The sequence below is a fragment of the Rhinoraja longicauda genome, chromosome 3 (assembly GCF_053455715.1).
Source record: "Rhinoraja longicauda isolate Sanriku21f chromosome 3, sRhiLon1.1, whole genome shotgun sequence".
Classification (NCBI taxonomy): domain Eukaryota; kingdom Metazoa; phylum Chordata; class Chondrichthyes; order Rajiformes; family Arhynchobatidae; genus Rhinoraja; species Rhinoraja longicauda.
In genome coordinates this window covers 48,701,906-48,728,140 of record NC_135955.1, presented here as the reverse complement: position 1 = coordinate 48,728,140, position 26,235 = coordinate 48,701,906, and the positions used below count along the sequence as shown (strand labels likewise).

Here is a 26,235-nt window from a genome sequence, read left to right as displayed (position 1 = left end):
CAGCCATCACAGTGATTGCTCTAGGCACACCCTCACTGTGATGGAAGGCAAAGAAAAGTCTTATCTCCTCCTCATTCTTCTCCCGTGGTGCCACGAGGTGATCGAGTCTCCCAACTTTTTGAAGCCCCCACCGGGCGATGGAAAGTCCCAGGGCCGAGCCGAGCAGGCCGATGAAAGTCCTGAGCCCCCACCGGGCGATGGAAAGTCCCAGGGCCGAGCCGAGCCGAGCAGGCCGATGAAAGTCCTGAGCCCCCACCGGGCGATGGAAAGTGCCGCGGCCAGGCCACGCAGGACGATGAGGGGCCTGCGAGCGGGTCGATCGTACCTCGCGCTTCGGGGCGGTCGAAGTTGCTACGGCTGGAGCTCCCAAAAACCGGTCGCCAGCCAGGGACCTGCGAGCTCCCGATGGTGCGGTCTGCAGGGCCCACGGCCGAAGCCTCCGAGATGGTAAGTCCAGGCCCTGCGACCGGAGTCTTCAAGGTCGATCCCAGCTGGAGGCCGCCGACTCCACGATGTTAGGCCGTAGCGCGAACGGAGATACGACACGGTAAAGGTCGCATCTCCGTTGAGGAGGAGATTAGAAAAAAGGTTTCCCCCACCCCCCCACATACACAGAGTTAAAAATAGAACAAAACGTACATTAAACGATGACAATAGACAAAAAAACAAAAAAAAGACAGAGAGACTCCTGGTGAGCCGCAGCTGCAGATATGAATTACAGATATGTATATTCAAGTCTGAGCTGGTTCTGGTCCAGTACAATTGGCACAATCAACTGTGTTCATGCAATGCCAAAAGTAATGAGAGACCTCATATATGCATCTGTAGTATATCTTTGTTCTATTTTCTCATATCATCCTTGGAATTTGCATTGCTCCATTGTTGATTTCAATCAATTGGCTGCATATTTGAGGATGTCATTTCTCATGAAAGAAATATGGTTCTATCGTCTCAGAAATGCAATGTAATTGAAGGAGAATAACTGGCAAAAACTGATGAGAAAATATCCAGATTCATATAATCATCTGATCTAGAAAATAAACATGGGTTAGAGGAACCCACGCACTGAAAGATAGCAAATATGGATGGCTGATCGAATTGTTTGGTAATTGAATTCTGCTCATAATCCAATAGAGATTTATTTCATAACTTTACTTAAGTTTATGAGGGCATCAAAATGACATAATTAAAGAAGCTTCTCAAATTCTTGTGCATACCATAAATACTAAGGCATCCACTAGCCTTAAATATCAACTAGCCACAGATATGAAATATCAACTAGCAATAAGGCAATGAACCCTAATGTGGTTAACTATTTTGAAGCTGGAGAATTCACAAAAGAAAGAATTCTCAAAAGGAAGAAAATAAACCAACTTATTCTAAACGAGTAAAATAAACCAACTTCCCCTAAATAAAATGGTGGAATGTAACCTGGAGCACTGGAGCCATCTGTACCCAGTGGTCTTCCTTCCACCCACTATGTTTGCTTTTACCTGGAAGTATATTTGAGCAGCATCTTTGTTATCGAAACTTGTAGACAAGTGGTTGAGCAGTGCAAGCCTTCCCATGAATGCTTTGACAGTTGATGAAGCCAGGCCCTCATGTCATGTAGCAGTCAAAATTGTCAAGATTCTGAACATTTACAAACGTTCAAATTAGACCACGATGAAGGTCAGAGTGGTAATGCAGATAAAGACAACTGTAAAGAAATTATTTATAATTTCCATGTTTTCATTTTGTACGTGGATTACTGCATGATATTTTATTTTGGCTGACTTTTGCTAAGGTGGCATAGTGGCGGAGCAGGATGGCACAGGATGGTAGAGCTGACTCCTCACAGCTCCAGTGAACCAGGATTGATCCTGACCTTGGGGACTGCTTGTGCAGAGTTTATATGTTTTTTCCTTGACTGCATAAGTTTCCAGTGGGTGCTCTTGTTTCCTTCCACTTGCCAAAAACATGCTGGTTAGTTGGATAAATGGTTGCTGTAAATGACTCCACAGTGAAGATCTGTAGCAGGAGAATTGGAGGGGCAAGATGGGAATTAAGAGAGAAGAGGTTACCAGGAAATAAGTTGGTTTAAGAGAAAGTTGAGATTGCTCCGAGAGCCAGCATAGATTTAAAAAGCTGAATGGCCTTCTATGGTGGTGTATGAAACATGAAAATGTAATTTGTTTTTATTAATTAAAATATTTTTTCAAGTTTTATCAGCAGCTTTAGCATTATTAGATATCCAGCACGAGACACCATTAAATGGTACTGATGCTGGGAGAAGATCAAGATCAGAATGTTTGAAACAGCTCATCACTCTATTATGTTTCCCAAAATACTATAAGATCGCACAAGCCTTTAATCATATTTCCAGATAGTGTAAGAAACCTTTTTGGATTCAAAGTATCCTCATTTTTTTCTTTGTTTGTTTCTCATTAGATAAATTTGAAATTGAATAGTTTGCTAAGTAAACAGATCCCGGATTAGATTTCCTCTCTCTCACAGCTGAGGCGTCAAACCTTGTTTAACTCTTAGCTAAAACAAACATGTATTTCTCCAGTATCAGTGACAAATGAGGTTTTTTTTTATGAGGGAGTCTGAAGAAACTACCCTGCTGACAGGAAAATAAAATGTCTTTGCAGGGCAAATAGCAATTGGAACAGAGTTCCAATGAGCACTTTTAGTACAATGTTACACACTTAATTTCCATTCCCATATGAGTTGAAGTGAGAACCAGAACTCTCCAAACAGGGGTAATTTACAGAATAAACACGTTCTATTGTCAAAGGCCGTGTAGTATTTATTGACCACGTTAATCATCTAAATCCTTTGCCTCAGTGGTGAATTAGATTATTCTTTCTCACAGTTATTATGATCTACATAGAGATCAGAAATTGAAATTAGTGGAAAAATGATCACTGACAGCATATCACATCAGAAAACTAGTTCCTGGTACGTGAATGTTATATGGATAGCATAATGCACAGTGGTAGAGTTGCTGCCTTATAGTGTGAGAGACCCAGGTTTGTTGCTGACTACGGGTGCGGTTTGTATGGAGTATGACCGTGTGAGTTTTCTCCGGTTGCTCTAGTTTCTTCTCGTGTTCCAATGATGTGCGGGTTTGTAGGTTAATTGGCAGCTGTAAATTGTGTCGGATAGAACTAACAACGTATGGGTGATCGTTGGTGGGCCGAAGGACCCATTTCCACACTGTATCTCTAAAGCAAAAACTGAAAATTCAGACTGTAGGCAAACTAATTATTAACATTCTTTACCTGTTTACACTTTTTTAGGCAAAAATATTATGAATTGGTATTGCACAGCACCCCTACTTGTATTTTGCTTAGCATTTACTATTAGAACCCAGCATTCTTCCATGTTATTCCAATCTTGAGATACTTGCCCACCGAGAATCCTTGGCACAAACAAAAGTGCTGAATGACTGGCAGAATGCCCAATGGCTATTTAGAGCTATCAAATGTCAACAGCTTGTGCATGCTGAGATTTCTTGTGGAGGTGATCAGTGGTATGAATGTTATTTGCTATTTAAGAGCCTACGCCTTAATGTTGTCTCGATGTTTAGGTGTAGCTGCAATCAGGCATAGACAGCTTGGTAGACCCAAAATGCTGGAGTAACTCAGCAGGACAGGCAGCATCTCTGGAGAGAAGGAATGGGTGAAGTTTCGGGACGAGACCCTTCTTCAGACTGATGTCAGGGGAGTGTGTGGGACAGAGATAGAATGCAGTCAGAGACAGTAAGACTGGTGGGAGAACTGGGAAGGGGGAGGGGATGAAGAGGGAGGGAAAGCAAGGGCAAGTGAAATATGAGGTGCTGTTCCTCCAATTTGCGCTGGGCCTCACTCTGACAATGGAGGAGGCCCAGGACAGAAAGGTCAGATTGGGAATGGGAGGGTGAGTTAAAGTGTTAAGCAACCAGGAGATCAGGTAGGTTAAGGCGGACTGAGCAGAGGTGTTCAGCGAAACGATCACCGAACCTGCGCATGGTAACGCCGATGTACAGGAGTTGACACCTGGAACAGCGGATACAGTGGATGTGGTTGGAGGAGGTGCAAATGAAACTCTGCCTCACCTGGAAAGACTGTTGAGATCCTTGGATGGAGTCGTGGGGGGAGGTAAAGAAACAGGTGTTGCATCGCCTGCGGTTGCAGGGGAATGTACCTGGGCAGGGAGTGGTTTGGGTGGGAAGGGATAGGTTGACCAGGGAGTTGCGGAGGGAACGTCTGTGGAAAGCAGAAAGGGGTGGAGATGGGAAGATGTGGCCAGTAGTGGGATCCCATTGGAGGTGGCAAAAATGTTGTAGGATTATATGCTGTATGTGACGGCTGATGGGGTGGAAAGTGAGGACAAGGGGGACTCTGTCATTACGAATGGGGGGAGGGGGAGCAAGAGCGGAGCTACGAGATATCAAGGAGACCCTAGTGAGAGCCTCATCTATAATAGAAGAGGGGAACCCCCGTTTCCTAAAGAATGAGGACATCTCCATTTCCTGGTATGGAAAACCTCATCCTGGGTGCAGATGCGGCGTAGACGGAGGAATTGGGAAGAGGAGCTAGAGTTTTTACACTGAAGCAGGGTGGGAAGAAGTATGGTCTTGATAGCTATGGAGTCAGTGGGTTTGTAATAGATGTCGGTCACTAGTCTGTTTCCTGTGATGGAGATGCGATCTAGAAAAGGTCGGGAGATGGTTCAAGTGAATTTGAGTGTAGAGTGGAAGTTAGTCGTGGACACGAAGCATAGACAGCTTGTTTGGTGTGGAATTGCAAATGGAATTAAACATTCTGCTCCTTTGTTAGCTATAGTGATACAATGGAATAGCTTGCTAGACCATTTCAGAGGGCATTTAAGAGTTACCCATATAGGGTGAGTCTAGACATAAACCAGACCAGATAAGGATGCTACTTTGCTCTCCAAAAATACATTGGCGAACCAGATGGGTTTTCATGACAATCTGATTGTTTTTGCCTTTATCATTACGGAGACGAGTTTGGGAGGTTTTTTCTCTCCCCAAATTCCAGAATATTAACTAAATTTCTATTCCACATCTGCCACAATAGGGATTGAACTTGGGTTTGTTAGTGCAACCCTCTGGTATATAGTGCAACCCTCTGGTATAAAGCCGTGGAACAAAGTCCATGGCTTTTGAGCAGTTACAGTTCTGCACAAATTGTTTAAGCTGATTATTTTATACAGTCTGGAATATTCAGTGGATTTATTGACATCTGGAATTAAATCAGTTTAAATTTTGCTCCTGGGCCCTTATTATGAGGTTGATAGTTAGCAGGTGAAAAGAGGAATGACTGAATGTTCTCGGTCCAAACACCATCCTGTCAAAATGTTTATTTAGGCTGTCGCCTGGACTCCCTCAGATGCTCAGCTCTCTGAGGATCCAAGCTGCAAGGTCCATCATAAAGCTGTTGAAGCCAACTTACCATTTAGTGTTTCTTAAACAGAGAAAATGAGTACACTCCCCACTACAGTTTTGTTCCAAGGAGACAGACCTAATTGTATTATTTTAAAGGAAAGTCTCAGAACTGAAGTGGCTTTGGGAGGGTGAATGTGTGTGACACAAAACAGAAGACAGGGTGTGATGATTTATGACGGACTGCTTTCATTACAACATTGCCCCCTTTTATATTTTTCTTCTCTTGGCAAATGAATATTCATCATGTTTTATATTTAGAACAATATTGAAGGTGGCCATTTAGTCCATTGTGCCCATGCCTTCTCCCAGGGAAACAGTCCCATTCATTCCATTCCCCCTCTCCCTATTTCCCTGTACACTTGCAAACTTATTTTCTCTCATGTATCTTTTGATTCAATTATGGTTCCATAAATCCACAGTGAACCGTCATCTACATTAGCCAATCAACCTACCAGTTAGTCTTTGGGATGTGGGAGAAAACGGGACCACCCGTAGAAATCAACAAGGTTACGCGGAGCATGTCAGGATTGAACCCAGATCTTTGGAGGTCATAGAGTCATACAGCATTGAAAAATACCTTTTACCCCAGCTTGCCCATGCCGACCAAGGTGCTCCATGTACACTAGTTTCACATGCCCCTGTTGGGCGCATCTCCCTCTAAACCATTCCTATCTATGTGCCTGTCCAAATGCCTTTAAAATATTGTTATAAAGGTGTGAGTAACATGAATGCTGCAATACTTAACTTGCAATGAATAAGGAAGTCTGCTATAAGTTGCCAATCGAGGAAGGCTTGCACCCGTGTTTGCCCGCCTTTGCAAGCCAAACTACCTGGTAATTTAATGCACGTCAAATGTAATAAGTTGGAAGATCACAAGCTGGGGAACAGTAACGAGAACACCATTAGTCCATGAATACATAGATATTTTTACCTTCACAGATCAAAAGAAACCTTGCTCATTTTATTAAAGGTTAGAAATATATTTGCTAAAGTAAAAGTGAAAATAATATATTTTGCATGATTCGATAAATTGCGTGTATGATCGACTTTTAAAAGGCAAAATTATTGGTTTAAAAAAAATAGCATTATCAGAAACTAGGCAGGGCAGTCATTTAATTACTTTTTTTAATTAATTAACGGGGTGAAATCCAACTATGACAGTAGAATAAACATTTCCTCCTTCTGATTGAAGGCTCCAACAGTAGTGGCATAAGGCAGGTTTAATACTGTTCTGAGGAGATGGAGATCCTATGTCCAATTATCAACAATTTGGCCCACTTGGCAATCTTACTCAGAATGGCCAAAATAGTCATTGGTATGTAAAATTAAACAATTTATGTTAGCATGGTGCATGCTGAGATTAGTTCAACCCTATCATTGAACTGGTGCTGAGAGAGCTACGTTAAGCTATTTCTAAACTTTGAGTGCCAAAACTCCAGCCAAACTTCATCACCACCAGAAGATCTGAACCTAATTTTAAAATAATCTTATACGCCTGTGAAAAGTAATCATTACTATTAAGCTTGGTAGTAGGACAGAATTGGTGCCCATTTTACTAGTCTGGGAGGGAGAATTTTGTAATTGAGACATGGAAAGGAATTAGATATAGGCCATTCTGTGCCTCCACTGCTGTTCGGAAAGATCATGGTTAATCTTTCACTTTGTTACCATTTTCTTGTACAAACCCCAGAACCCTTGATTCACTTATCCAAAATCATTGTACAGTTTTCGATGTGAGAAGGGAGCAGCAGGATTGGGAGCTGTTTACATTCAGCGATTCCCTTCAGGGGTGCTCTGGGCATGGAAAGCACTCTTTTTCTACAGTCAGCACAAATCTTACCTTTACAACGACATATAGTTCTTGGAATATTTTGCCTGGGGTAGCTACATAAGCCTAACCTATGCACACTAAATCGTAAAATGCACCTTTGTTTCCCTCAAGGACTATAATCTTTCATGTGTGAGACTGTACAAAGAGTATTGGCAAACAATCAAAAATAGTAGATGTGGCAACTAACGCCAATCTTGTTGTAAACCAACCCATGTTCTTCCAAAAAGGGCTGTTGTTCAGAATGGAAAATCTTCCAAATTTGTCCCACCAACCAAAATCCAATTCCGAATGAGATCATCTAATTCACCCCTGGCCGTAAATTGAATTTATGTTCTCCTTGTTCTATATAGCAGAGAAGTTGGTGAGCTAGAAGGAAAATTTGAGACTAGATTTAAGCTAAAATGGCAATATTGTTTTAAATTGAAAATTCCAGTTCTTTCCTTGACATAATCTGAACAAAATGTGTTTTTACTTTTCAATTTATTTGCGAGGAATAGTGAATAGGTGTTTAAAAGTAAGGCTTAGAAGCCAAAATTCATAACTGCTCGTGGCTGGAAGGAAAATTAAATTGTTGATAGAATCTTTGGCATTTATAATTAAATGCAACAATGTGATAACAAGGAACTTTTGATTTTATTGAGAATTTGCCTGTCATGTTTCCAAGACAATGACTGAAAAATATATGGTATTATGTAGATTTAAATATATATCTGCTCACAATTAATCATTCAAATTCTGAACCCACAATTAAATATTGTATAACAGTTTAAATTATGCTTTTATGCAAACAATTAACTGAAGAACTTAAGATGAACTTTTCACATTGCATCGTAACTTTCAAATTTTTAATCTTCGCCATGAGCAATTACCTGAGGAATGAAAGACTCATTGTTCTTAGCGGTGGAGTATATAATGCCCATGATAATCATATTTCATGCTTCGAAATATTACAGAATACAACTTGCATTTAAACTTTAACTGACTGGAAATGCTGCATGGTGCTTTAGGGGTAGAGGAAAGAAAAATCAGTGAACCCAGAGCAAGCGTTAGGAGAAATGACTGCTGGCATATTTCAAAATGTCAATTTGAAAGTGCTGCAGAATGAAGTAAGACGGAGAGGTTTAAGATGTGGTTTAAGAAAGTGTTTGTGGCGGTGTGATCTTACAGTGAATTTGTACATAGCCTCCCTGCTTGAGGAAGTTTGATGCAGTACAGTGCAATATCATTGTGACTATGCAGAAGCATTAGTCATTAATTTTTATTTGAATAATTAAATCAGAACATTAGATTATTTGTGGCTATTGTTTTCCATCAGTCAGAACCTGTATCCTAGGTAAATGTCAAATACTTGAAGACATTGCTATAAGGTTAGAGGGAGAAAGTTTGAAGGAGATGTGTATGGAAAGTTTTTTTACAAATAGTGGTAGAAGCAGATGTGATAATGGTGTTTCAAAGGCTTTTAGATATACGCATGAAATGTAGGGAATGGAGAGATATGGAGCATTAGGGCAGCACGGTGGCGCAGCAGTAGTGTTGCTGCCTTACAGCACTTACAGTGCCAGAGATCCAGTTTTGATCCGGACTATGGGTGCTGTCTGTATGGAGTTTGTACGTTTGTTCTCCCCGTGTTCACGTGGGTTTTCACCGAGATCTTCGGTTTCCTCCCACACTCCAAAGACGTACACGTTTGTAAGTTAATTGGCTTGGTATATGTGTCCCTGGTGTGTGTAGGATAGTGTGCGGGGATCGCTGGTCGGAGCGGACTCGATGGGCTGAAGGGCATGTTTCCGCACTGTATCTTTAAAAAAACAAACAAAATTTGCAGGCAGATGGTTAGTTTAAGTAGGTATAATGTTTGGCACAGACGTTGTGGGTCGAAGGGACTTTTCCTGTGTTGTACTTTTCTAAGTTGTATGTTTGGCTGATTCAAGTCTGCAAAGCACATTTTTGTGCAACCTTTGCTCACACTAGGGTTGGCTGCAGTTCAGCTTGCTACCAAGATGCAATTTGACTCCATCCAATTTGCCACTGCTGGGATATTTCATTTACTCATATTTCATTATGACATAGAAATAACTATTCAGCCCAACAAGTGCAAGTTCTCTAGTCTGCAATTTTGTGTATTAGTTGTAAATGGCTGTGATCCGTCTTGGCACCTCCTGTAATCTTGGGCCTGAAGTCAATAAAAAAAATTAAATGACATAGCATGCAAAATTGATCACCTGCGATTAATTATAGAACTTGTCTGGAATGCTAGTTTTTAATTCTTTCCATTTGCTGATATAAGTTCTGAAGCCATTCATGCTTAATTCTAAATATGTCCTATGGCAATTATATGTATGTTACATTATTATATGCCTGTGTTATTTCTAATGGTACTGAGGTCAGTTACATCATCTTCACTCTTGTCAGGCGAGAACTCACTTAGACAATAGACAATAGACAATAGGTGCAGGAGTAGGCCATTCAGCCCTTCGAGCCAGCACCGCCATTCAATGCGATCATGGCTGATCACTATCAATCAGTACCCCGTTCCTGCCTTCTCCCCATACCCCCTCACTCCGCTATCCTTAAGAGCTCTATCCAGCTCTCTCTTGAAAGCATCCAACGAACTGGCCTCCACTGCCTTCTGAGGCAGAGAATTCCACACCTTCACCACCCTCTGACTGAAAAAGTTCTTCCTCATCTCCGTTCTAAATGGCCTACCCCTTATTCTCAAACTGTGGCCCCTTGTTCTGGACTCCCCCAACATTGGGAACATGTTATCTGCCTCTAATGTGTCCAATCCCCTAATTATCTTATATGTTTCAATAAGATCCCCCCTCATCCTTCTAAATTCCAGTGTATACAAGCCCAATCGCTCCAGCCTTTCAACATACGACAGTCCCGCCATTCCGGGAATTAATCTAGTGAACCTACGCTGCACGCCCTCCATAGCAAGAATATCCTTCCTCAAATTTGGAGACCAAAACTGCACACAATATTCATTCACAATATTAGAATAAAAGCTATATTTCTCTCAACCCTAACTTTAAATGTCGTTTTTAAATGTAGTTTTCCCTGACCTATGAGGAGGGTCCTTTTTTGGAACATTCAGGTGAATTTCAAGTGGTGTTGTCTGACAATGGAGGAGGCCCAGGACAGAAAGGTCAGAATGGGAAGGGGAGTTAAACTGTTTAGCAACCAGAAGATCACAAAGGCCGAGGCGCACTGAGCGGAGTGGTTCAGTGAAAAGATTGCCGAGCCTTAACCAAATATTGGTCTTGCCGATATATATGAGTCTACACCTGGAATAGCGGATACAGTTGATGAGTTGGAGGAAGTGCAATTGAAACTCTGCCTCATCTGAAAGGACAGTCGGGGTCCATGGATGGAGTCGAGGGGGGAGGAATAGCAACAGGTGTTGCATCTCCTACGGTTGCAGGGGAAAGTACCTGGGGAGGGGGTGGTTTGGGTGGGAAGGGGTGAGTTAACCAGGGATTTGTGAAGGGAGCGGTCTCTGGGGAAAGCAGAAAGTGGTGAAGATGTGGCTTGTGGTGTGATCCTGTTGGAGGTGGTAAAAATGATGGAGGATTATGTGTTGTATGCTATGGCTGATGGGGTGAAAGGTGAGGACTAGGGGGACTGTGTTCCTATTGCGACTAGGGGGAGGGGGAGCATGGGCGGAGCTGTGGGGTACCAGGTGAGGGCCTCATCTATGATGGAAGAGGGGAATCTCCGTTCCCTAAAAAATGAGGACACCTCTTCTTGGGTGCAGATGCAGCATAGACGGAGGAATTGGGAGTAGGGGATAGGGTCTTTACAGGAGACAGGATGGGAAGAAGTGAGTCTAGATAGCTGTGAGAGTCATTTGGTTTATAATAGGTGCAGATATAATTGAAATATAATAGGGCAGTGTCTGCTTTGATCTGTCATTTTTACACCTTACCCTACCATATCTCATCTCCCCCTCCCCTGACTCTGTCTGAAGAAGAGTCTCGACCTGAAATGTCACCCATTCCTTCTCTCCAGAGATGCTGCCTTTCCCGCTGAGTTACTCCTGCACTTTGTGCCTAACTTTTAGTCCTAATCTTACTTGGGCCAATATCTATTGGATCTCCTTGCAACAACAATGTTAAACTTATAATGATAAAGCATTCCAAATTACTTCAAGCATATATCAGACAAAAATGACCTTGAACTACTCAAGGGAATAATAGTACATGTAACTAAATGGATGTTCAATGAGAAAGGTGTAAGGAAAGTTTCGAGGAAGAGACAAGGATATCCCAGAGATTAGAGCATTGATTGCCAAAGGCACAGCCACCATTAATAGAAAACAGGAGTGCGTAAGGTACCAAATTCAGAAGTGAGTGAAATTCAGGAAGGTTTGTAGGACTGGAAGAGGATACAAAGATTGGGAAGGGAAACATAAGAATGAGCACAGAACTGAAAAGTTCAAATTTGTCTCTCCAGATGCTAAACTTCTGTAAATCTCATTTAGCTTTCCTCTTCCTAAAAAAATATTGTGTATGAATTTGATCATGCGTGGGATCATAAAATGTATGGTGTTAAATCAATCACCCTCTTACCACAATTTTCTTCTTTTCTATTAAGTGCAGAGCATAAAATGGGCTGTGAATTCCATCCCTTTTGCATTTGCCTGTACATTCAGATGTCTGCTGTAAAGACTACATTGTCTAAGATAATTTTAAATGACTTTTCACCAAAAGAGTAGGAATTGGTCCAAGGTGAACTGTAATTAGAGTTACCATACTTCATCTTGGTCTCCTATTGTCAGAGTAAGATCCCTCATTTTAGTTACAGGTCACAAAAAATATATTGGAAAAATCAAGACTACTTTCAACAGTCAACTCTGTCACACCTTCAAAGAACTTAAAAAATCTTATTTGACCTGTTTTTCATGGACATTGAATTACAGCCATTCTTTTTAACTAAGATTGAATTTGTTATTTGTTTTATTTGGAAATAAAGAAAAGGAAACTATTTTAGTCGTGCAGTACTTAATGTTATGGCAGTTTCTGTGAAGTGTTTCTTTGATATTGGTATATGGATATGGTATGAAAAGTGAGGGTATACACAAAATGCTGGAGTAACTCAGCGGGTCAGGCAGCATCTCTGGAGAGAAGGAATAGGTGACATTTCGGTTCGAGACCCTTCTTCAGACTGATGTCTGAAAAGCGATATGAAAAGTGAGCATAGGTTGTAACCAATTATTTCCAGCTAAAATTAATCTGTCCTGTGACGGCATTCTGAAGTGTTCTAAATGGCAAATTAAACCAATATAAAAGAAAAGCAGCACCTCAATTCTGCATCACCAAAATATTTTCAGTTACAAAAATCATCATATCTTCAGCATAAAAAGCAACAAAGTAAAATGAGTGGAGAAAGGACATTTCTGCATTATGTTGTAGATTGATTCTGCAATTTCAATACATCTGAAATTTGATTCTTTGCAAAGTGGCATGAGATTATGATCAAACCAAAATGAATTGTGTGCCACACTAGAAATTTGACTGGCATTGCTGGCTATGATCTGCTTTTCAACTTCTACATCAGTTGAAGACAGACAGGATAAAATCCTTTTTGAACATTGTTCAGAATTACCTTCTTCTGAGGTACACTTTTTGTTGAATATTAGAATACTTCTCAGAATGGTATGCATCAGCATGGATTTACGAAGGGGAAATCATGCTTGACAAATCTACTGGAATTTTTTGAGGATGTAACTAGGAAAATTGACAGGGGAGAGTCAGTGGATGTGGTGTACATCGACTTTCAGAAAGCCTTCGACAAGGTCCCACGTAGGAGATTAGTGGGCAAAATTAGAGCACTTGGTATTGGGGGTAGGGTACTGACATGGATAGAAAATTGGTTGACAGACAGAAAGCAAAGAGTGGGGATAAATGGGTCCCTTTCGGAATGGCAGGCAGTGACCAGTGGGGTACCGCAAGGTTCAGTGCTGGGACCCCAGCTATTTACGATATACATTAATGACTTGGATGAAGGGATTAAAAGTACCATTAGCAAATTTGCAGATGATACTAAGCTGGGGGGTAGTGTGAATTGTGAGGAAGATGCAATAAGGCTGCAAGGTGACTTGGACAGGTTGTGTGAATGGGCGGATACATGGCAGATGCAGTTTAATGTAGATAAGTGTGAGGTTATTCACTTTGGAAGTAAGAATAGAAAGGCAGATTATTATCTGAATGGTGTCAAGTTAGGAAGAGGGGATGTTCAATGAGATCTGGGTGTCCTAGCGCATCAGTCACTGAAAGGAAGCATGCAGGTACAGCAGGCAGTGAAGAAAGCCAATGGAATGTTGGCCTTCATAACAAGAGGAGTTGAGTATAGGAGCAAAGAGGTCCTTCTACAGTTGTACCGGGCCCTGGTGAGACCGCACCTGGAGTACTGTGTGCAGTTTTGGTCTCCAAATTTGAGGAAGGATATTCTTGCTATTGAGGGCGTGCAGCGTAGGTTCACTAGGTTAATTCCCGGAATGGCGGGACTGTCGTATGTTGAAAGGTTGGAGCAATTAGGCTTGTATACACTGGAATTTAGAAGGATGAGGGGGGATCTTATTGAAACATAAGATAATTAGGGGATTGGACACATTAGAGGCAGGAAACATGTTCCCAATGTTGGGGGAGTCCAGAACAAGGGGCCACAGTTTAAGAATAAGGGGTAGGCCATTTAGAACGGAGATGAGGAAGAACTGTTTCAGTCAGAGAGTGGTGAAGGTGTGGAATTCTCTGCCTCAGAAGGCAGTGGAGGCCAGTTCGTTGGATGCTTTCAAGAGAGAGCTGGATAGAGCTCTTAAGGATAGCGGAGTGAGGGGGTATGGGGAGAAGGCAGGAACGGGGTACTGATTGAGAGTGATCAGCCATGATCCCATTGAATGGCGGTGCTGGCTCGAAGGGCTGAATGGCCTACTCCTGCACCTATTGTCTATTGTCTATTGTCCCGAATGTTATGCCTCAGATGACTTATGGAGTTAAAAAAAAGCTTGTACTCTGGCAGTATAAACAAAATAAATGCTGTTTCCGCGAACTCTTGCATGTCTGTTTAATAGGGTAATGACAATGGTGAACATTGAAACAAACATCAAGTATTGAAGGATGATAACTCTCACGTAACACAGTTACTGTGACAACATTTTAGCAAACGTCATACCATGTGGTACACATAATTCTTAAATACACAGTGCCTTCCATAATGTTTGGGACAAAGATCCATCATTTATTTATTTGCCTTTGTACTCCACAATTTGAGAATTGTAATGGAGAAAAATTGCATGGGTTAAACTGCACATTGTCAGATTTTAATAAAGGCCATTTTTATACATTTTGGTTACACCAGGTAGAAATCACCTGGTTTTCCCAGGTATAGAAGCTGTGTTTCTATACAGTCCCCCCATTTCAGGGCACCATAATGTTTGGGACACATGGTTTCACAGGTGTTTGTAATTGCTCAGGTGTGTGTAATTGCCTCCTTAACACAGGTATAAGAGAGCTCTCAGCACCCAGTCTTTCCTCCAGTCTTTCCATCACCTTTGGAAACTTTTATTGGTGTTAATCAACATGAGGACCAAAGTTGTGCCAATGAAAGTCAAAGAAGCCAGATGAGACTGAGAAACAAGAATAATCAGAGACATCAGCCAAACCTTAGGCTTACCAAAATCAACTGTCCGGAACATCATTAAGAAGAAAGAGAGCACTGGTGAGCTTACTAATCACAAAGGAACTGGCAGACCAAGGAAGACCTCCACAGCTGATGACAGAAGAATTCTCTCTATAATAAAGAAAAATCCTCAAACACCTGTCCAACAGATCAGAAAGACTCTTCAGGAGTCAGGTGTGGATTTGTCAATGACCACTGTCCGAAGAAGACTTTATGAACAGAAATACAGAGGCTACACTGCAAGATACAAACCATTGGTTAGCCATAAAAATAGTTTGCCAAGAAGTACTTAAAAGAGCAACCACAGTTCTGGAAAAAGATCTTGTGGACAGATGAGACGAAGATTAACTTAAATCAGAGTGATGGCAAGAGCAAAGTATGGAGGAGAGAAGGAACTGCCCAAGATCCAAAGCATACCACCTCATCTGTGAAATACGATGGTGGTGTTATGGCCTGGGCATGTATGGCTACTGAAGGTACTGGCTCACTTATCTTCATTGATGATACAACTGCTGATGGTCATTGCATAATGAATTCTGAAAGGTATAGAAACATCCTATCTGCTCAAGTTCAAACAAACCTCATTGGCCGACGATTCATTCTACAGCAAGACAATGATCACAAACATACTGCTAAAGCAACAAAGGAGTTTTCAAAGCTAAAAATGATCAATTCTTGAGTGGCCAAGTCAATCACCCGATCTGAACCCAATTGAGCATGCCTTTTATATGCTGAAGAGAAAACTGAAGGCGACTAGCCCCCAAAACAGGCTTAAGCTACAGATGGCTGCAAATCAGGCCCGACAGAGCATCAACAGAGAAGACACTCAGCAACAGGTGATGTCCACGAATCGCAGATTTCAAGCAGTCATTGCATGCAAAGGATATGCAACAAAATACTAAACATGACTACTTTCATTTACATGACATTGCTGTGTCCCAAACAATATGGTGCCCTGAAATGGGGGGGACTATGTATAATTACTGCTGTAATTTCTACATGGTGAAACCAAAATATATAAAAATGGCCTTTATTAAAATTTGACAATGTGCACTTTAACCGCATGTGGTTTTTTTCTATTACAAAATATCTCAAATTGTGGAGTACAGAGGCAAATAAATAAAAGATGGGTCTTTGTCCCAAACATTATGGAGGGCACTGTGAATACATTAGTTTTGTTAAATTTAATCTGATGCCTCTGCTGAATTAAATTAGAAGAGCAAAATCAACTTGTATCCCTGGTCCTGTGAGCTCTAATGGTCCCCTACCAAATATATATATATGGATGTTGGATAAACCCACGTTAAGCTGTGCAAAGTCAGGCAAACCATAATGCCCCTGATCCTTGCTCTGGTCTGAGTTGACTCATCTCAATCAGGCCAGCTATTAAAAGCTTTCAATTTGCCATATATCGCCAGAGCTAGAAAGGTCAAAATCTATTAAATCATTAGTATGTACAGAATATATAACAATGGCATCTCTTTTATGTCTCAAAGCATGATAAATCCAATTCATTACATTTTCTAAGCATTGTGACTATTGTATTGTGAAGAAAGCAAAGCAATCTCGGTATGATGATAAATAGCAAGAAAACATATTTTGTTTTTGAGATCTTGGAATTACTACTAATAAGAACAGACCCATCTTGAACTTCCCACCAGAAAGTAGAAGTCTTAAACTAGTGCTTTCCTTCTGGTAGAGGTATTCCAGGGAGCTCCCGAATCGGTGAGAGGAAAGCAAAATATTTATATGTCGAAATGATGTGTGGTTTGAAAAAAAACAACATGTCAGTTACAGTATTACCATGCACCTTCTGCCCTTGCTCAGCTGATGGTAGATATCATAGGTTCAGATGGTCCTATCAAAGAAGCTTTGGTGAGATATTGCAGAGCATTTTACAGTTTCTACACACCATTGCAACAGTTTGCTTGTGGCACAAAGAGTGAACCACAAACAAAAATACTGCAGGTGTTGTCAATCGGAAATAAAAGTGCTGGAGAAATTCTGTAGGTTAGTGGCATCTGTGGAGAGAAAAACAAAGTTGACTTTTCATGTTACTGGCCTTTCCTCTTTATCATTATCTGGATCTGGAAAATATCTGAGCAATGTTTTTCAGAGCCAGATATGGATGAGGGGGAAAGTGTTATCCAATAAACAGGAGTACTCTACTGTACTATTTTTCAATGCCATGGACCCTTTTACATTTTACCAAGCAGGAAGACATTAGACTCGCTTTACTGTCTCTTTAGCAATGGCTACACTGATACGTTAGCTCATGTACCTTTTTGCTTGTGAGTTTCTAGAGGGAGGCTTTAATCCATCACTTTTGAGTTAGAGTTTATTAATTGAGGCAAGATTTCAATGAGGTATTAAAATATGAAAAGTAAGCTTACTGTAAAATACCATTATTACTTTGCATTAACACCAGATTTTCCCAACCAACTTGCCCCAAGTCATCTAGCCTTTTGTGTAAAGTGCAACCATAATAGTGTTCCATATTACAATGTATTGCATTTTACAATTCAATAATGTTAAACATGATTTAATGAACCAAGTTCACCTACTGGTGCAATTAGTTAAGTAATTAATTACATTGTTCCCTGTTTTTCATCTTTCAAAGAATATTTCAGTTTTACCAATTTCTCCCTTGCTTTGATAAACTGTGAATCATCAACTTTTGGATGAATATGCACTCTTAGCATATTCATATTTCTAAACTAACTGCAAGATAAAACTCTTGCAGTTTTATTGGATTTATCTTTATAGCATATGTATTCCTATTTTTTGCCGTTCATTATACTGAAATTGTGCTCTTCTTCCATGTCTACTTAACTTTACATTAAAGGTAGCAGAGCAGCTTTTTTTTCCACTGAGCTTTCTTTTTTTTGAGTCCATTGTGCACCCAAGCATCATGGAAAGATTCATCACTCTTGTGTCTCCAATGCATTCTTACCCAGCTAAAAACATATATTTTTTACATATCGAAACAGCTTTAGCCAATGGATCTTAATGACTCCCAGCAGGAATAAAAGGATTCCAGCAGGTCATTGATCAGTTTGAAGCCTATAAAAAAATTGAGCCTAATTTGCTTGAAATAGACTGAACTAATATAGGGCAACAAATGCATATTTGGATCCTGATCAAATTAAATGTGTGTATATAATGGGGTAGATCATCATATTCCATGAACACTGGCTGCCTGCACTTGTATCAGATTGTTTCATCTTCCATGTTCCAGGTGCAATGTTCGTCCTGAAGTCTAGCTTATTATTAAGGTACAGTCAGCATTGTTCAACATCAGGGCTCACTCGGTGTAAGAGCCTAACCTACTGATGGCATTGGTAGTAATAGAGACTTTGCCACCAGGTTCATTGTGTGTTAAAACCTGTTATTGGGTGTATGAAAAGGTATTTGAGCTGCTTTAAAATGTTGAAAACAAATTTAAAGTATTGAAATACATGTGTGCATGCACACATGGTGCTGTAAATTAATTTAAAAATACTTAATTTAATTGAATCAAATAATAATCTCTCCTCTCTGCTGGCAGCTGATTTCTCCTATTTGTTTTAATGCCAGGTTTAATGTGGCATAGACTCAATGGGCAGAATTCCCAGCCTGAGACCTGAAAACTGCAAACTTGGCGGAGATCCTTTGGGCTCCATGAGTCCACCAGTGCAGTATTTATGTCTTGGGACCAATGCTCTCCTGAGCAGAAGCCTACACTGTTCAGGTTGTTCTACTGTCCAACCGAGTTATGGGCTTGCCTGCTCAGCAGAAGATCTGCACTGACGTATAAATATTCGTTATTTGTAAATGAATGTTAAATACAGCTGCTTTTGCAGGTATCCAGTATGTACGTATGTATCTATTACTGATTCGTCTCACCATATAGATTTAGACCCACTAAGATACCTTAGCAAGTCTTTAATCAACTTGCCTAGGCATTGACGTTAGAAGCATCCTTTCATGGTTTGAACAACATTCTTCAAGCTGAGTTTGGCTCAGAATTTCAAATAATATCAGTTGTACAGTGTGACATTAATTTTAAAATAAATGCTTTATAGCATATTCTATGTACTTAATGTAGCGATTTGTTGGATCACAGCTGAGGTGTGTTTTCCAAATGCTAGCAAGGTCTAGACAAAATCAAATTTTACTTAATTTGTGACCCTTCAAATTCCCTTTAGAATGCAATTGGCTTGATTGAATTTCCCTTGCCTTGCTCCTAAGTTTTTATGACACCAAAGAAAGAAGGAACTTGCATTTTTATAGAGGTAGTAATGGCCACAGGACATCCTGATGAACTTCACAGCCAGTAAAATACTACTGAAATACAGCCGCAATTGAAAGGCAGGGAACTGTTAAATTCCCTTTTGTTTAATTTTGAGGTATAACATTGGAATGGGTCCTTCGGCCACAGAGTCCACTCCCATCTATCATCCATACACTAGTTCTATGTTATCCCACTTTTGCACCCTACATGCTGAGGGCAATTTACCAATTAGCCAATTAACTTACAAACCTGCAAGTCTTTGGGATGTGGGAGGAAACCAGAGCAACTGGAAAAAAACCCACATGGTCACAAGGAGAACCTACAAACTCTGCACAAACAGCACTCGTAGATCGGTTTAACCCAAGTCACTGGTGCTGTGAGATAGCAGCTCTTCCACTGCGCCACTGTACCACTCTTTGTTGTTGGTAAATAACATGTTAACCCATCTCATAAATGGACAGCCAATGCCGCAGATTTGTTGATGGACAATGCCATTGATCAACAATTTACTTGAAATAGTGGAATAAAGCAAGGATTTCTGTAGAAAATAGTTCCATAGAGTAAAAGTGGGGTTTAATTTATTCTGTTGCCATTGGGTCTGGAAATACCCAATATATGGGCTGGCCTCTGATGCTGTCTAAGTCCAGTTTGCACGTCCTCCCTTGTGAGATTCCCTCCACTCACCAAAAATTAACAATTTCCTCGGTTAAATGGCCACTATACATTGCCATTGGAGCAGTAAAATGTGGGCAATCTGATGGGAATGTGTAGAGAGTAAAATGGGATTACTGTAAATGAATGCTTTGGCACAGACTAAGTCAGCAAATTGGCATGTTTCCAGGCTGCACGACGATGATATGACATATGGAAACTGAATCTTATTGCTGCTGAATCCTGTTAGATTTCATGACACATCTTAAGATGTAATTAAATTTTACAAAAACATGATGCTTGTGCAGAAATGCAGTTCTTGTTTAGTTTCCATTGTTTTCTAGTTAACTCAAGTGGGAGAAATAGATTTTCATTTTACTTCTGTCAGTAGTTGCAATGAACTGACCATGTCCTCACCAATGGAAAATGTTACTCACCATGTTTCTAGAGTGTTGATTCATGGACGTATTCAATCAAGTTTTATAATTAGTGGTCACAGCCTATGTTGTTATTTGAACATCAAGCTGTTTAAGTGGAAGCAGTTATTAAGACCAATTTTGTTAAAATGAAATCCATCTCAGGCTAAAGTTCATTGGTATTCTGACGAATAGAAGAATGTCCATGATCAAATGAAGGAACATATTTGCAAACATCAGATCACATTCTCAGTGTGAGTTAAAATAATTTGTGGAGCCACATTTATTAATCAGAGTTGGCAGCTATTTTGCACGCAGTAAGATGTCAAAAATAATAAATCAGATATATGATCATTTGAGAGCGTACTCCAAGCCATTTGGCTCATCAAGCCCATGTCTGCTTTTCATAGAGTAACTTAGTCTTGCTTCAATTGTGCTTTCCCTACAACTCTGAAAATTAATTTTACCTCAAGATAACCCTGATCACTTTCAGGCAGTGAATTCCTAATCACAATTATTCTGCATAAGCAATTTTCCTCACGACCTTGTGCAGTTTGGATCTGATTCTCTCTGTAGTGGATAGTCCACTCCAATAGATAGTGCTGGATTAGCAGGTTTCCATTATGATTGTATGTTACTCCTACCCAAACACTTTTATCTCACATTTGTTATATGTTACACAATGGTAATCCAAAATTTCCAGTGAATCCAATGAGTGTAAAGGGAGGGGAAAATACATAAGCTCTCCAAATCATAGCTCCAGCTGCAAATCTATCCACTGTCCTGACCTCCAGTGTTCCCAATCTCAACTACAGCTACAAAGGCACATCCAGCCCAAAGTCTGATGTCAGTCTTTCAGTTGACTGAAGTCGTTGTTTAGCCTGCATATTTCTCGGTGTGACTGTTGAGATGCTGCATAACCCAAGTGGGATCCAACGTTGGAAGGCATTTGGAATGCATTCTCCTCCACTTGCTCTGCCCCCCTGGCACACATTCTGGAGTAATGAGTGAGCCAGATGTCAGATCATCAGAATATTCCAAACAATCAGATCCCAGATTATTGGAGTTTTGCAAAAGATTGTGTAATTTGGCCTCGTTGGATGAATTGTGAGCCATCCATTTTTGCTGATCTCTTTAATTTTCTTGATTCAGAATTAATTTTTAAAAGCTATTACAGTATTACAGTTAATTGTCTTATTTAAAAGTTATTAAATTTAAAAATAAAACTCAGAAATATAGTTTGAAAGAGATTAATACATAAAAATGAACTCTTTCAGTTAAAAATATATAAATCACCTAAAACTTTTCTAATCTCCCTTTTGGTTTAATCCTCTCCACTGAAATGAATGAAGTCAATATAAAGCCTGCAGATTCCTCAGTATATTGAGGGATCAGGCTGCATTAAGGTGGTGTTGTACCTCTAAATCCACGAGGGAGCAAATGTTAGAGTGTAGCCGGAATGCATCCTGACATTCTGCTGAATTTGTCACTAAGACCCCTGATGCACTGAGTTTATAGACTGAACATACTTTACATCTGATGACTTAGCATGACCCCGTCCATGAATAAAAAGCAAATGCTTTTTTTAAATTAAAATTTAAATTAATTTCTCATTTGTTATTTTTAACAAATATATTTCTAAACCAGTTTTTTAATTTTAAAATACCTTTAAAACTATATTTTAAAATTCTCCAGACATCAGTGAGATTTAAGAGAGTTAAAAATTTCATGGCTAGCGGCGACCTGTTAAAAGGCATCCTGGATGTGCGAGGATCGAGCTTCTCCACCTGAGACCTGCAGGACTGACATATGATGAAAGAATGGGTCGACTGGGCTTGTATTCACTGGAATTTAGAGGGATGAGAAGGGATCTCATAGAAACATATAAAATTCTTAAGGGATTGGACAGGCTAGATGCAGGAAAAATGTTCCCGATTTTGGGGGAGTCCAGAACCAGGGCTCACAGTTTAAGAATAAGGGGTAGGCCATTTAGGACTGAGATGAGGACAATCTTTTTCACCCAGAGAGTTGTGAATCTGTGGAATTCTCTGCCAAGAAGGCAGTGGAGGCCAATTCATTGGATGTTTTCAAGAGAGAGTTAAATTTAACTCAGGGCTAAAGGAATCAAGGGATATGGAGAAAAAGCGGGAATAGGATACTTATTCTGGATGATCAGCCATGATCATATTGAATGGTGGTGCTGGCTCGAAGGGCCGAATGGCCTACTCCTGTACCTATTTTCTATGTTTCTTTGAGACCTAATGGCTGCTCGTTGCTCACTTGGCCTCAGGGAAATCCAGATTTACATGTTCAGCAATTTCACAGAGCCACATAAAGTCATGGCTACAACATTTGTACAAATGGCAAGATTAAAATAATTGTGTACATGATTCTTTCTGCCAAAATATAATACTTGACACAAGGAAATGCAGATGCTGGTTTACAAAGGGCGTATAAAAATAGTTGACACTTAGCTATATTTCATCTGTCATTCGTCTGCTCATTCTGCTACCTTATCCATGTTGTCCTCTGCAATGATTGCCATGCTTCCTCGTTTGGTGATGTCTGCAGAATTGAAAATTGTACCCTGCACACCTATATCCTAGTCATTGATGTACAAGAACAAAAAGGAAAAAGTCCCAGCACTGAATCTACCATTTGATTTTCTGAATTTAGGCTAAATTGTTGGAAGCTTTTATATTGGATTTTGACCATTTTTTAAATTAAGGTCCATACAGATGACATTAACTTCATTCTCTTCATCAACCATTCATGTTACCTCATGATATTTAACATTCATTTGTTTAAATATTACCACTGGCAGGCTTCATTAATTAATGGGGTCCTTAACTTAAACTCGTGGAGGTTTTCTTCTTAAATTTTTTTATCACTCCTCTTGGCATCTCTGAAATATTACTCAAGTGTTCCTCCCTCTAGACGTTACCACAAAATTATGACCATTGTAAATCACAGCTGCCAAGCTTGCACCCTGTTCTACTTGGCATGTGCAATGGGATATTAGCATAAAAGTTAATTTGATGATGTTTCATTTGTTCTGCTTCAACGTTTGTAGAGCAGGCAGTTTCCAAGTGTATCTGTTTCTACCCTGCAGGGAAGGAGGCAAACACTTGTACTCTCTTTATCATATGGGTATTAAAGACATCTCCATTCAACCTATTTCCACTCAACATATATGTTCTTTCTTTTCACACATTGTCCCCTGCCTTTAGGCAGTTGTAACAATGTAATCTAAATTGTGTTTTCTTGGTGAGAACTTAGTGATGGGGCATATAGTGTATTATATATTTTTAAAGTGGGATAACGTAATGAATAATTGACTTGATTAATTGTAATAATGGGTTTAATTGCCCATCCTATTGGTAATGGCAAAAATATGCCATTGTTTGTGTCCATCAGGTATATTTGTGTGCAAGATGTCTAATATATCAAGTCCTTCATTGAAGTTCACTTTTAAGAAATAAAATGTGTGTAAAATTATATATCTGCTATCTATACACAAAATGGGTCATTAATCATTGTCAAATAATAAAATGGAGAAAATGTTATTGTAATATGCACTGATAAAAGAGTATGAACCAAGACACTGAGAGTCTGTGGACGCAGCAGAAGGATGGTGTGCAAGGGAAATGGGCAAAAGAGGGGAAATTGGAGAAAATCAACAGGGAAACTGGTAGAAGAGTGAAGCGTAAAAGGCCCAATTATAACTGTAATAAACTGATTTGGTCCAATCAAAAAATTAACCTTTATTCTCACATGAGCATTATATAAGTTGAAAAATATGCACTTTTAGACTTTACTCACCATAGAAAATAGGTGCAGGGGTAGGCCATTCGGCCCTTCATAGAAACATAGAAAATAGGTGCAGGAGGAGGCCATTTGGCCCATTGAGCCAGCACCACCATTCAATGTGTTCATGGGTGATCATCCAAAATCAATACCCTGTTCCTGTTTCTCCAAATATCCATTGATTCCGTTAGCCCAAAGAGCTAAATCTAACTCAATATATCAAACCCAGTACTATTTACGGATGTGAAAATTCACAGCTGAGAGCACATTGGGAGATTGTTGTCTACTGACATGAAAAGAATAAGAGGGTTCAAAGAAGAATGTTCAAATGTATGATATTTCTTACAATCAGTGAGAAAACATTGTTCCCATTGTAGTGGGTGTTGACCATTGGATAAATATTTAAAATAACTGGCAAAAGAATCACAGAGAAAATAGAAAGATTTATTTTTAAATACTATCTGTAGCAATAGATTCAATAGAATGTTTGAAAATCAAATTAAATTAGTTACAGAAGGGGCAAAATTTGATGGAAAGAGCAAAGGAAGGGACTAATTTGATAGCACCTTTTAAAAAAATATCCTAGCATACACTCTGGGCCATGTTGCCTTCATCATTGCTGATGATTCTAAAACAGCTGGCTGGTGCCATTAAAAAGCTCTCTGACACCACAGAACCATGCAGCATGGAAAGCAGACCTTATGACCCAACTTGTCCATTCTGCTCAAAATGTCCTTTTTAGGCTTAGTTCATTTGCTGCATTTAATGATCTCCCTCTCAACCTTGCTTGTCCAAATATCTTGTAAATGTTTATTGTGAGGGAGTTTTGTCTACATTTCATCCATAATGGGACGGGTGAAGAACTGGTGAAACCTAATTTTCCATATGGGGCCTGGGTGACTGTAGACAAAACACTGAAAACACTGAGTCCAAGTTAAGTTGTGACATGCCCCTGAATATTGCTGCTGATAATGATTCTTTGCTGTGATGAAATTTCAGATTTTCAAGGGAATTAAATGATCAGATAAACATTTGCAATAATTGCAACTTTATCTCTAATAGGCCAGCCTATATGGATATATTTTTAATCATACTCCATATATTGTTCCCTTTTTCCCCCCAGATATTGATGAATGTCAAATTATCCTTGGTGCTTGTGATGGAGGCGAATGCACGAACACTATTGGGAGCTTTTACTGTACCTGCCCCCGTGGCTATGTAACATCTTCAGATGGCTCTCGATGCATTGGTGAGTAAAAAGTACAGACTTGCAAGATATCGATTTTAAAAGTGAAAGCAAAGATCTGCCAAATACAACAAAAATCTTTCATTCTATTATTCTATTTGCTTTTGGCAGCCTTCTGATGGTGTATTATGTGAAGGAAATAGTTCTGTATGAATTACTCCGTGGAATGTTACTTTGAGAATTATCTTCTGTCACCAGTTAATTTCATCTGCTGCTGTTTAAGTAAAATTGTAGGATTGGTAAAGAGAGCCGTTGGAACTGATGAAGGTATTAAAATCATTTTTAAAAATCGACGATTTGGCATCAAATCATAACTCTTATTAGTAATATAAATAATTCATTTTGACCATCAACTCTTTATGGTAAATGTCTATTGATTGGTTTCCATTAATAGTCTCATGCAATACAGTGATTAAAAAATTGAAGTATTGGATTTTAGGTTCCAAATTTTTGATCAGTTTTTCCTTTTCCAAGCCAATTTTACATAGATACATAGAAGGAGAAGGCCATTCTACCCTTTGAGCCAGCACCTCCATTCAATGTGATCATGGCTGATTATTCACAATCAGTACCCCGTTCATGCCTTCTCCCCATTCCCCTTGATTCCGCTAGCCCTAAGAGCTCTATCTAACTCTCTTGAATGCATCCAATGAATCGGCCTCCACTGCCTTCTGAGGCAGAGAATTCCACAAATTCACAACTCTCTGTGTGAAAAAGTTTTTCCTCATCTCAGTTCTAAATGGCTTACCCCTTATTCCTAAACTGTGGCCCCTGGTTCTGGACTCCCCCAACATCAGGAACATGTTTCCTGCATCTCGCGTGTCCAACCCCTTAATAATTTTATATGTTTCTATAAGATCCCCTCTCATCCTAAATTCCAGTGAATACAAGCCCAGT

At 39.8% G+C, this 26,235-nt stretch overlaps 1 protein-coding gene across 1 annotated transcript in view; it reads left to right on the top strand.

Moving 5' to 3' along the window:
- Positions 1-26,235, top strand: part of LOC144592393 (fibrillin-2-like) — a 259,796-nt gene that overhangs the window by 76,484 nt on the left and 157,077 nt on the right. The window contains exon 8 of the mRNA XM_078396959.1: positions 25,216-25,341. Coding sequence (XP_078253085.1) covers positions 25,216-25,341 — 126 coding nt within the window. The remainder of the gene's footprint in view (positions 1-25,215; positions 25,342-26,235) is intronic.